Source organism: Haliotis rufescens, unplaced genomic scaffold (genome assembly GCF_023055435.1).
Source record: "Haliotis rufescens isolate VD_foot unplaced genomic scaffold, xgHalRufe1.0.p SCAF_13, whole genome shotgun sequence".
Taxonomy (NCBI): domain Eukaryota; kingdom Metazoa; phylum Mollusca; class Gastropoda; order Lepetellida; family Haliotidae; genus Haliotis; species Haliotis rufescens.
In genome coordinates this window covers 35,034,696-35,048,167 of record NW_025963813.1, presented here as the reverse complement: position 1 = coordinate 35,048,167, position 13,472 = coordinate 35,034,696, and the positions used below count along the sequence as shown (strand labels likewise).

Here is a 13,472-nt window from a genome sequence, read left to right as displayed (position 1 = left end):
TAAAGGAACATATTCTCGCCCATGGGCCTGCCCATAGGGCCTACCCATGGGCCAGACTTCGCCCATGGGCGACATAGTCTAAATATTGAGTTTTTAAACAATTTTTTTTTCATTTTTTCTTCCTTGGTATGTTCCCATGAAAACGGCATGTTTAATTTTGTAAATACCTTTAACCGAGACTGGGCAAAGACCGTAGAGTTTCTGGACTTTTGGGTTTCCAGAATTAAAATGGAGCGTGTTATACCATATTTCTGCACCATGAAGCAAAATAGGTAACATTTTACAGTAAAAAAATAAAATATATATCAGTGCTTCCATTTTAATGTTTGAACATCAACCTTATTATAGGTGCTGGTGCCTTGTTTGCCTGATTAGCTGAAGTAACACATGCTTGAGTAAATATATTTCTACATGAAACCAAAATTACAAGATGCATGTATTTATTGTATGCAATCACCTAAATATGTTCACCATCAACAGATCACTTTTCATGTTGTGATAAAAGTCCTCCACGTCCTTGTCTAACACCACATGCGGTGTCACATAAATAAACTGAAAACGACACAGATAAAGACACAGTCCTCCCAGTATTTATGTATTCCTTTGAAGTGTTCCACCATACCCGGGGGTTTCACCGAAGTGGTAAACGTGTGAGACCTGCATCACTTCGGGATGTAAGTAAGTAAGTAAGTAAGTAAGTAAGTAAGTAAGTAAGTAAGGATGGATGGATGGATGGATGGATGGATGGATGGATGGATGTACGTACGCATGCGTTAGTGCGTGTGGGAAAACCAGTTCCTGGAAAGGTGGTAAGATAATGACATTCAGTTGTTGTCACTTTCTGGGATAGTGATAAGATAATGAAATTTAGTTGGATCCGGTTCCTGGAATGGTTCTTATTTTTTTCAAGATTGTTCTTTCGAGGATCCGATCACGGCATGTTACTGTTCAAACAATATCCATGTGCATCAGCGTTGTGTTAATAGCAAGGTAACGTCATACTTTAAACATTTCGATCGCGTATTTTGTCCATGCCCGAAAATCTATTTTGTAGAAATCAAAAGATCAACATGTACTTGAGATTTGAGAATACATGTTCATATCCAATAAAAGAAAATTGAATGACATCTAAAAACAATAACAAGCATTGGAGTTTGAACAACCTGATTTTCAGGACATACTTTGTTTAATGTTAATATCTTTTATATCACTTCTATAATAAGTTCTCGTTAATTTAAAAATGTACTAGTGAGTGATATTGACTGTAATTAGGCAGGGAAATGAGGATATGTGGGTATACTCAATTATTTAAGGACTGAAGTTGTATTTGTTGACGTTCATCAGCTGTTGATGGCAGTGCCTCGCGTGAGCAAATTCCATGATGCGCGAAGCGCTTCATGGTAAATTTACTCACGTGATCATGAGCTGATAAACGTCAACAAACACAACTTAAATACTTATATTAACAGATACATAAATCATAACAAAACAATCCATTAAACATCAAACTTTAATTATTTGAGGCGAACTGAATCAACGCGGAGAGTCGTGACGTCGTGATGTCATCCATCCCAAACATTCAAGTTGGAGTGAGATCCCTTGATTTTACAAACGGCAGAAAATGGCGGCTACGGCAATGTCATTCGCTTGAAATAAAAGTTGCACCCAATAAAGCTGGCGTTGGAAAGAAATCAAGACCCGGCTGATGCTGAAAATTGATATTAACGTTCTGTGAACTTTGGGGATGTGTTTGAGTCATACTACGGCTGCTGATGATGGGGATTACCGCTTGAGGACGTGTGGTTGGATTTCCCGAAGCAGTACACGACAGTGTGGAGCTCAGTGATTTCTTTCGGTAAGTCGAGCATCATCTGTTTTAGTTTCGAATGGACGCTTCATTTCGGTGACCCGACATATACATAATATGTCTGGCTTCAAAGTCTGCATCATTCATAACCTGAATCGGTGTCGCTCTCAGTTTCCCTAATGATTTTCAATGTTATTTTTAGACATTGGGAAATTACCCTAAGGTAGGTCTGTATGTCTCCGCTCGATTGACAACGTAATCACGTGACATACTGACGTTCATCGGGAAATGAACGACAGTCAGCTTGGTAGTATTCACCTAGGCGAGGTCACCCGCTTCTGTCAATATAACATGAAGAAATAGATATTGTCTCTTTCTGTCGTGGAGAAGAACACAAATTACTCTTTAGTAAAGTTGTCCGTTTACACATGTAATGAATTTGTAAGTTTTTTTGGAAAGGGCAGAGAAGGCCCTGAAGAGATTTGACTGTTGTGCAAAGTGATGTTTGTTTCTTTCTTTGTTAGACAGTTGTTTAACGCCGAGCTCGGCAATATTCCAGCTGTAATAAGCCGTTTTGTAAATAATTAAGTCATTGATAATTTCGAACGCGGTTTAGACCTTTTGAGTTATGACTGTTGACCAGTAATAGTTTTATGTTAAGATATTCATGATAAAGTTCTCTTATATTGAACAATCAATCTTGTGTATATATTATTCCTTCTGTATGTGTGTTTATGTGTGATATTACTTTACGCAGATGCGTGTATACTGTGCGGTCACATATGTGGTATAAATATACCTAGAATCTTTCACACAAATGAAACTTGATGTAGTATGTCTCATACAAACTAACGAATACATATGGCTGTGTGTTGACAGTCGACAAAGGACGAATGCAATATCATTACCAACATTGTAGAATGTTATGAGTGGTATAAATCATTGTGCATGTACTTCTAACAATGACAATCTAACTTGTGTAAGTAGATGTAACTGCAATCGACAGTGGTTAGTGTATGTTGCAGAACTGTAGTAAGTATACCGAATCTGAGTATATTTAGTCGTGCTTATTGTAATTTACATGCCTCGTCAAACCCACCCAGAACTTTTCGGAGAATGTGAAGACGCCCCAACACTGCAGCCTTCTGCATTACCCAGATTGTGTGAAAGGCTGTATTCCTGGTAGCAAACCAGAGTATCCAATGTCAGTCAACAAATTAGGAGGTACCGAACCTAAGGTACCCAAGGCAATGGTACTTGGATGTATGTGTGACGTTTCGAATGCGAGGATTGGATATTTGCCATGTTTGTCCTGAATCTTGTCAATCACATTAGTGTCAAAAGGGAAAATTCAATAATATATATGATTTCATTGCATTTATCAAAACGGGCAAGATCAAGTATGTTGACCTAGATACGTCTGGAGCCTATCCCAAAGAGTTTTGAATTTATCATTTTGTGGCGGCGAATGTGCACTGCTTCTGTTAGTTTTCTTTTAGTGAAATCATGGAGGTTGTTGGTGAGGATTTGGACGTTGTCACCAGCTCCAACTCCCTCAACTCCCTGCTAAGAGCCAATGGCAGGAACACAACCAAACCCAAAGAGCCTAAAGGTGTGGTTTACAAAATTGACTGCACTACTTGCTTACTTGTATTGGAGATATTATGTGCGCTTTCCGACTGCAGCGTATTTCGCACACGGGCCCGGCCAAGCCATTTAATGTGTTTCCGAAAAGGGGAAAAAGTTGTTTGGCAATCCAGTAGGGGTGTTTTAGTGGTTGCTTATATAGAATTTTGGAAATTTTGAAATTTTGAAAAAATGCCAAGAGGGTTTGGGGGACGAACTAAGGGACCTGAGTATGGAAGTTTGTTAGTTTGATTATGTGGTCTGGTTTTGGTAGTTTTTTGGGGTTTTAAATGCGATTTATTAGTCCTGTTTTGATTAAGTATACGCCTAAGGCTTTGAATTTTTCTATTTTATTTTGTTTGTTAACACTTTTCATTTTTGATTTGGAGATGGGTAGGTTTAAGCTTATTTCTGGGATTTTAAGGGATAGTTTAGCTGCTTTATCGACGTTTTCATTGTCGTATATTCCTACGTGGGCGGGGATCCAAATGAATACTATTTGTTTGCCTGCCTTAGTTAAATCGTTTAAGCTTTTTAGTATCTGATTTATTAGTTCAGGGCGGTTTTTGGTGTTTTTATTTTTGAGGGCTTGTAGTCCACTGAGCGAGTCGGTAAGTATTAGGATTTTTTGTTGTTTTTTAGATTGTTGATTATGAAGGGCTGAGGCCATGCCCATTAGTTCGGCCGTGAATATTGATTGGTTGTTTGGGAGTCGGTAGGATTGTGTGGCTTTAGTTGGTTGTGTGATATGGACTCCGAAACCTGTGTGTTTGGAGATCGGATCTGAGGATCCGTCTGTGTAAATGTGACACCAATTTGGCCAATTTTCATGTATGTATGCTAGTGTGGTGGTTTTGGCTATGTTTGGATCGGTTTGTTTATTTATTGTGCTAGCTAGTGTTATGTCTATTTGGGGTGTTTTAAGTTTTGGGGTGAAGATATTTGATTTTTTACAGTTTTGTTTAAGATTGTTCATTTGGTGTTCATTTAAGTAATTGGTTATTCTTTGGGATATTGGAGTAAGTAGAGGGTGTTTTCGAGCTAGGGCTTTGTTTTTTGGGCTTATATTTTTGTTTATTAGGCTTTGAATTAGGGGGTTGGATTGAGACGCGGCCCAGAAATTTAGGGTTATTTGTTCCCTACGTAGACTTAGTGGCATTTCTCCTGTTAAGGCCTGGAGAGAAGTGTAGGAGGTGCCATGTTGAGTACGTGTTATTAGTTTTAGAGCCTGATATTGGATTGAGTCTAGTTTTTTGCTTAGGGATTGGTTTAGGGTGTCGTATATGGCACATCCGTAGTCTATTTTAGATCTAATTAGTGATTTATAGAGTGAGAGGAGGTTGTCCTTGGAGGCCCCCCAGTTTGAGCCAGTAAGGGATATTAGCGTATTTAGATCTTTGCTACATTTAGTTATTAGATTATTAATGTGAGCGTCCCAGGAGAGATGTTCATCGAAAATTAGTCCTAAGAATTTGGTTTGTTTTAGGAATTGGATTGGTTTGTTGTTTAGCTGGAGTTTTGGGGAGGCGGGTTTCATGTTTTTGTGTTTAAATACTATTACTGTAGTGTTTTCCAAGTTAAGGGAGAAGCCCCATTTGTCAGCCAATTGCTGTATTTTGTTTAGAAATTTTTGAAGTAGGTTTTGGGCCATTTTAATGCTTTTTGTGCGGATCCAGAGGGCTCCATCATCCGCGAATTTAGATGTGTTTATTTTAGGGGATAGGCCCTCGAATAGATCATTTATCATTATATTGAAGAGTGTGGGGCTGAGGATACTGCCCTGGGGAGTGCCATTTTCTAGGGGACATTGGTCCGAAAGCGTTTGGTCTATACCCACGGTTATTTTACGGATATTTGCCATGTTTGTCCTGAATCTTGTCAATCACATTAGTGTCAACAGGGAAAATTCAATAATATATATGATTTCATTGCATTTATCAAAACGGGCAAGATCAAGTATGTTGACCTAGAAACGTCTGGAGCTGTATACGGGCCTATCCCAAAGAGTTTTGAATTTATCAATTTGTGGCGGCGAATGTGGACTGCCTCTGTTAGTTTTCTTTTAGTGAAATCATGGAGGTTGTTGGTGAGGATTTGGACGTTGTCACCAGCTCCAACTCCCTCAACTCCCTGCTAAGAGCCAATGGCAGGAACACAACCAAACCCAAAGAGCCTAAAGCTGTGGTTTACAAAATTGACTGCAACTGTGGACAATCTTACGTAGGTGAAACATCACGCCCAATCAACACCAGAATGAAAGAAAACAAAACTTCCACCATTAAATCCGAAAGCAAATCAGCCATCTTCGACCATATCAGCAACTTTCCCAATCACAACATCAACTGGGACAACGTCCAAATCCTCGCCAACTACCTCCATGATTTCAGAAGCAGTCCACATTCGCCGCCACAAGCCATCAATCAACAGAGATCAAGGCTATTTCATCCCATCCGCCTACTATGAAGTCATCAAGCAATAATCACTTATCCTGTTTATTGGCTTCATGTCCCTATTGGCTTCCACCTACATGTATGTGTTCTCTGTCCATCGTCTTGTGACAGCATTATCCCTTTGTTGTCAACACCTACCAATGTCGTTCCACTCATGTATGCAATTTTTGTTACTGTTAATCCTCTACTGTTAATCCTCCACCCACTATATATATTCTGTACTATGTCCCTCATTTAACCTACCAAATCAAAATCACATAAACAAACAAACACCCACCATACCCAGCTCCCTTAGTTCTCCTCCCCAACCCCATCGGCATCTATTCCAAATCTCAAAATTCCTAAATTATATATAAGCAACCCCTAAACCCCCCTCTTGGGTTGCAGAGACCACTTTCGCCCCTTTCGGAAACACATTAAATGGCCTGGCCGGGCCCGTGTGCGAAATACGCATCAGTCGGAAAGCGCACGTTAAATCTCCAAAGAAAGTAAGTACCCTCATTCATTCCCTCCTCCACCCACCTCGGCATTTATTCCAAATTTAAAAATTTCAAAAAATCAATATAAGCAACCACTAAAAACCCCCCTCTTGGGTTGCACACACCACTTTCACCCTTCTCGGAATACACTAAATGGTCCGGCCAGGCCCGTGTGCGAAATACGCTGCAGTCGGAAAGACCACGTTAAATCTTCTATATCAGTCAGTCAGTCAGACCCTCATTCAGTCTTGCTTGACAATGGTATAAGGATCTATACCGAAACGTCGCTTTTGACAGTAGTAAAAAGTTGTTATCCATAAAATTGTGGCTACCTTGTCATCCGTCAAATTCTAAGTAATGCCTATCAAACAATTTACCCATGCAAGAAGAGATTTATATCGCCAATGTTCTGGGATAGTCAAACATCATTAACACCGAAACTGAAAAGTAAATATCTACTACCGGCTTCATCCAGCTTCTTCATTAAACGATAGCACTGTCTAGGATATCTATTATCATCCATACGCAAGAGTTTACATCAGAATTTGATACATTTAAAATGACCATCTACATACAGTTGGCTTCGTCCACAATCTGCTAAAATAGCACTTCTATAAACATATTTACTTACTCCCAACACATGTTTACAGGGATTAGTACAAAACGATTCAAATACTGGGTCTTGCTGACAACCCCGCCCCTCTGCCCCACACAGGATAACAGTGTTTATTTTAGTGTCAAGCAGTTTAAATAAAATATTTAACGGCATCTGAGAATTTACATTGTAACTTTTCTATATGAAAACAAAACGTTAAAAAAAATTGTTGGTCAGATCCTCCAGTTGTGAGTTCATAGAGGCCAGCGATGTGTTGATGGTTTCAAGTTGTCCCTTTATCGAGGTGTTCGACCTCAATGTATCGTCAAACTTGGAAGACAATGTTGTTATTGCCGCTAATACTGACTCAATATTCACCCCGTGTATAAATATCTTCGGGTTCAGAACAAGTGGGTTGCAGTATGAAGTGTGAACATTTTCAACTTGGTGATTCGTTAAGGACGGCTGATATATTGATTATAACTTCACATCTGTGACACGCTGAGTTTTCTCGCCAGCTGCCAGAGCCAGTAAAGGTTTCACACAGATTTTGATAGTTCACTGCAATATACTGTTCGCGAATAAGTCATAACGTTTTCGCGTCGTGGAAAGCCCTCGTCGAGGATGCGGTTATTGACCTTGAAGAAGTTATTTGCCATTACGGCGTTGATGACCACACTGTGTACTTTGTTCGTATCTTTTAAAGCGTCACATAAGTCCTTTGTGAAGACGTCGACGCAGCAGCTTCACAGCCTGCAAATCTCGCCATTGGACGATTACGAAACATACACTTTGGGAAAGCTGACAAGGCATAACTTTCCTGTGCAGGATTTGATCCGAAACATCAACGTCAGTGTCACTGGAAGCGATGTCCTTGTGTTTTTACGCATACAGAAAACCGGAAGTACTACCTTTGAGAACCATTTGCAGCATAACTTGAATTTGAAAGATTGGTGTCAGCGTAATGCAAGCAAAAACTTATTAAGTCAACCTGATTGTCAGAAGAAATGGAGGTACAATGTTCTCTTCAAATTTAAAGGCAACGAGCTACCATGTCTTACTCACGCAGACTGGACGTACTTTCACGAATGTGTAGATGCTGTAATGAAGAATGATCGTAGGGGACAAATTAACCAAAGGTATGAATCGTTAGTCCATTATGACTTATGTTCATTTAGGTGAAGACACGCCTTGGTCGAGGAATAAATCCAAGATGAAAAGAAATTGCTTTAGAACTTGTTTTCCCATATTGCCACTTTAGAACTTGTTTTTCTACATTGCCAATGCTACGTGTGGTTATACGTTTGCTTACTGTTAGTTGGTTCATTATAGGGGCTATAGCTAGGAGTACCGACATTTTATTAACATATACGCTAAATTGAACACAAAAGAGTAATCTAGATCCAAATTGGAAACACAGCATCTTCAATACAATCTACTCTGAAAGAAATTAACTCTTTATAGTTCATGGAGGTATTTTGTGAAGACCAATAAAAGCCCGTCAACACAAAATCGCGATTTATGTGATTAATAATTATTTTCTACATATCAATACTCTTCACAGAGATGGTAGGTTTGTAGCAACTACATCAAAAGTCAGCATAACGTGGGAGTCAAGTCTTGCAATGTTTAGTTATCCTCCATGTTTCACTATTATCACGGTAAATAACTCAATAATTTTTCAATTTGAATTTTAGACGATTTTCCATTGGACGAGATGACCGCCAAAGTGACATTAATGAGTTATGAACGACACAATTTGACGTTCATACGGCGCTCACGAGACCGTATTCTTTAAATGACATAACCATTGACAAACTACTTCCACATTCCTGGGGTAACGCCCGGGAACACCCCAGCACAAATACATACAGAAGCGTATTTTCTGATTATTTAGATCCTTTAATCTTGAACTCAGCGTTTCAGCACATTGAAAAACCTCAGAGAGTTTGACTGCCTGATCGTTGCGACCCATCCTAGTGAACAAAGCGAAGAAATGTACATCCAAACTATTGGAATAGTTTATATTTATAGGATATTCATGGAATCCTCAAATCGTATTGTGATTCTTAATGTGGTTTGATATCCCTGATTGACCAATTAGAAAAGAATGTATATCTTTTTAGACAGCTTAAGATTTCAAAACGTTGAGGTGAGATGATGGGTTAAATATATTTTCGCATAATTTTTAACGACGTGCATGCACATGTGGTTGCTTGTGTTAGCCTTGATACCGCACTCAAACCCATTATATATAACTGTCGTGTTCTTGTTTTAATCTATAATGCCGAGTGCCAGGCAGTGTAACAAGTAAGATATTAAACGCCGTTTGGCATGACGCGACCTCGGGATCGAAACCTGTACGTTTTGAACAATGTAAATTGTAAGGAAATATCGCAATTTATTTTTGGTGATATCTAAACACATTTATGTATGTTTTGCACCCTATTGCCCTGGGTAATGCTGAGTAAAACATGCAAATAACTGACATTGTTCGTTATCATCTTGTAGTGTGTGTACTGTATTGTTTTGTATTGGTTTCAGACATTTGTACGTTACCATGGTGAGGGATCCCCTTCGAAGGTTCCTCAGCGAATGGAAACAAGTGAGCGAAAGGGCAGCAACATGGATTGCAGAAAGAATTATTTGCAATGGTCATGCTGCCACAAAGGCGGAACTACCTCCATGCTTTAGCAAGAACTGGTTAAACGTCACCCTTGATGGCTTCATGGAGTGTGCATCAAATCTTGGAATAAACAGACAAACACGGATGTTAGCCAACCTGAGCATTGTTGGTTGTTACAACACTTCCGTCTCCGGTTTCACGTTCGACGAAAGACACTACCGTATGCTTGCAAGTGCAAAAGAGAACTTACGAAACATGGCTTATTTTGGTTTGACAGGTTATCAAGAATTATCACAGATCTTATTTGAGAATACCTTCAATTTGAATTTTGTTAAGAAATTCAAGTATTCTTCACCCAGTAAAACATGGAGTGGCAGAGTCAAATTGTCCAATGCGCAACGTGACAAAATACTTCATTTGAACAGGTTTGATGTCATGCTATACCAGTATGCCAAGGACTTGTTTTTCCAAAGGTTACAAATGGTGGCAGAAAGAACAAAGGATTCCTCACTTCGAAAATTCATTCACACGAAAATAGGGCCAAAGCACATTATCAGTGGTTCGAAAAGGGAGCCAACTCTGCTCGCCTAATCAAAAGTTCGCGGTGGGTCCAACCTCGAAACGAAATGTACTTGTTGCAGGGAATATGTACTACGTCAAAAAACCCGTGTTAACAACTACTTCTTTTTATATTTTGAGTGAGTGAGTATTGTTTTACGCCGCTTATAGCAATAATCGAGCAATATCCCGGCGGGGGACACCAGAAATGGTACCCATGTCGGGAATCGAACCCGGGTCTTTGGCGTGACGAGCGAGTGCTTTACCAACAAGGCTACCGGACCGCCCCTTTTATTTTGAAATAAGTTTCGTGTCTTCTTTTTGGATCAGAAAATTCAAATGAGCAGAAACAACAATTCACTTCAACGAACATCGCAAAAGTGGGACTCATTAATATCCATGATATATTCCTTTTATGGAACAAGCTCCCAGAGAAGTTGCAGGCAATCAGTGATAGCCTTGTCTCATGTCCGAGTTCGATTCAGGCCTAGACATACTTTTGGCCCACGACTTTTACGATTAAATTGATGTGTTATTCCGGAAAAAATCCAAGACAATTTGCGCCTTTGCCTCTCGAAATTTAATTTGATATAAGTTACTTTCGTTGTAGAAATCTAACTATTTTTTACAGTTTTGTTTAGGAATGATCAGCTGACGACTTTATTCAAACTGCATCATGTTCACAGACCTTGTTTACCTCCAGTGGAGGTAACGTCAGACTAAAAAAATAACTAAAACATTTAGATCAGCACTATAAATGTTGGTCTGCTTGGTTGGATCACCTATGATGGGAGAAAATTTGGCTCACATTTAAGAAAATGGTTGTCACCACTAAAGATGATGAAGAATACTGTTTACCATGGAGATTAGAAGGTCATTTAATAGTATGACCAACGATCACATACAGCGTGATGAACGCCATGTTTTGCTGATACGAAAACAACGGACAAGGCTCCAGAATGTAATTATCGTGACCTCACTTTCCCTATCATCAACCACTGATAATGCGATAAACAACAAAACAAATTCGTTTTAATTAGTGGAGTACACGATGGGAGGTACAATGATTTCTGTTTTGGTTTTGGTATGGAGAATTTTGGTTTGTTGCGAGGAAATATGGTGGTCAGGCTTTTTGATGATATGTTCTGAAGGGTATTTTATTACCCATTTGATCAACAGAGGCAATATGTTCGCTTATTCTAGTGGTTACGGGGCGTGAAGTCGTTCTATAGTATTTGTTTTCAGAGTTGCATGACATCTCATACACACCTCCCCTGGGATTTGAGATGGTCTTGGTTGGACCTTTTCCGTTTGCGTGTAAGACATTTCTACTTGTCCCGTCGGAGGTGAAAGTCACATGTATGTTGGCTGTTTTTATGAGAAGCCTCTGATCTGGTGACTGGTATGGCCTTGGTTTGGGATGCTGACGAGGATCGGTTGTCACTGTGTGTCGAATTTATCCTTGTCCCGGTCTCGTGAAGACTCTGCACCCTGGCTTTATATCCGACACCGTTTGGCAAAGTCCGGTGATCGTCGTTGTACAGTAGCAGTACATTCTGTGTTCGGGATTTAATGGGCTTATTCATGTGTTGGAAATGTTTTTGTAACCTTTTGATTTTCAAACATTAGGGGAAATTATATGTACATTCAGATATTTCTCATGTATTTATGATCAATTTTGCCTCATCAATAACTTTTCATATCTTGTTGTATATCTCTAAAGATACCTTTGGATAGCTTATGTTCCGCGCTTTATTTTGATTCTTTCTCCCTCAGGATTCGTTTGGCCGTTTGTACGGGTCGGTGTGTTACGGGCTGGTCACGTTAGAAACTCAGGTTTCAGTGGTAAGTGGTAACGGGACACATTTCGATCTAAGTTCTGACCAACTCAGTTAATTGACTCTGGTGTTAATTGGTCAAAGCGATCTTATTTGGCTGTCTACGCATCTGGTCGGTAACTTGGCAAAGTGTAGTTTTAGCTACTCTTATTTTATTACTGTAATATATTTGCTTAGCTAAGCCGCTTGTGTATTTGTTCTGATTTTATTAATCAGTAAGTTTTCTCATCACTGATTGGGTTTATTTGATCCCTTTGAATGTCATGTATTGGTACAAGTAGTTGAATAAAACTGTGAACCTATTACCACGTTTTCTTTATAACTTCATTCTTGTTTAATAACACCCCTGATCATTCGAGCACAGCTAGGTAACGTCGGTGATGGGGATGGTTTGGACTTGGAAATGGGATATTTTTGCTGTGTTTCCTGGGTTTTACGAATGTTTGTCCTCTACCACATGTATGGAATATTCATTGAGTGTAATGAATGTGTGTGTAATTATAAGAAGCTGAGAAGCTAAGAATTCTGTGCTGAGACTGTCAGTAGTGCGGATGGCTATGGCTTGTCGTGTGAGGGTGGCAAATGTGGCTTGCTTGATCTGTGGATGATGGTTGAATATGTTGTAAAAGTACTGGTCCATGTGAGTGGGTTTATGGTAGTGTTGATGCTGTCATGACTGCTGTCCAGTTGTACATCATCGACGGGTTCTAATTTTTGGGTGTTGAAGGTTGATGTGATCTGATAGACCTTCAGGGTCCTGGTATTTGTCTAGGGTGATGAACGTGTTTACTTTTCTGTACCAGAATAAAGGTTGTAAGGGGCAGGATGTTAAGGCAGTATCTTCAAAATGTGTCATAAAATGTATGTTTGTTAGTATTCTGGGAATGGAAAATGTCATTTTCAATGAATCACTCAATGTATTGTAAGTGGGAAATGACATGAAAAATGGTATGTCGGCATACACAATTTTGTAAATTTAACATTAATTGTTACCGAACATCAAAGTGGTTGTTCCGTAAGGTTATGTTCGATCATACACAATTCTTAAACTAGCAAATTATGCAAGTACTGGTAATCGTTGGGCCAAGTTACCCTGGGTCTGTTTGTTCTTGGCATGTCTGCCCTGTATGCCTGAAACGTTGCATTACATAAGTTACGTGCAGCATCACGAGAGCAAACCTACGTACTAGCAATGTGGGGATGGCGGTTTCCCGTCTGTATCATACCCAGGACCCCGACCCAGTCGTATCATACCTGTGTCTGCATGCATACCGTCCATATCATTTATATACCCTTATTGCCTTATAGTTTCGGCTGTCCAAGCGGCACGTGTTTTGCACTTTATTGCAATTTCTACAAATAAAAAAACATGTTGTGCTTGGACGATGTGTTTTTCATTCAATCCGTTTGAACTTGTGTTTTTACATTTCATATTTAAATTGTGAAATTTCTTTTGAACGTCAGTTTATTTTTCTGCCAGTGTAAAGAACGTT

General features: G+C 39.4%; 1 protein-coding gene across 1 annotated transcript; it reads left to right on the top strand.

The window, feature by feature from the left end:
• Positions 1-7,539: 7,539 nt before the first annotated feature.
• On the top strand, positions 7,540-10,326 carry LOC124151553 (heparan-sulfate 6-O-sulfotransferase 3-B-like). Its single transcript, XM_046524070.2, has 2 exons — positions 7,540-8,096; positions 9,502-10,326. The coding sequence occupies exons 1-2, from the start codon at positions 7,582-7,584 to the stop codon at positions 10,172-10,174; spliced, it is 1,188 nt and encodes a 395-aa protein (XP_046380026.1). The 5' UTR covers positions 7,540-7,581; the 3' UTR covers positions 10,175-10,326.
• The last annotated feature ends 3,146 nt before the right edge of the window (positions 10,327-13,472 follow it).

Excerpts from the sequence above, each read along its gene's own strand:
- LOC124151553 (XM_046524070.2), top strand. The coding sequence starts at position 7,582 with ATGCGGTTATTGACCTTGAAGAAGTTATTTGCCATTACGGCGTTGATG. Across the intron at positions 8,097-9,501 it reads AGGGGACAAATTAACCAAAG|ACATTTGTACGTTACCATGG; the intron begins GTATGAATCGTT and ends TATTGGTTTCAG.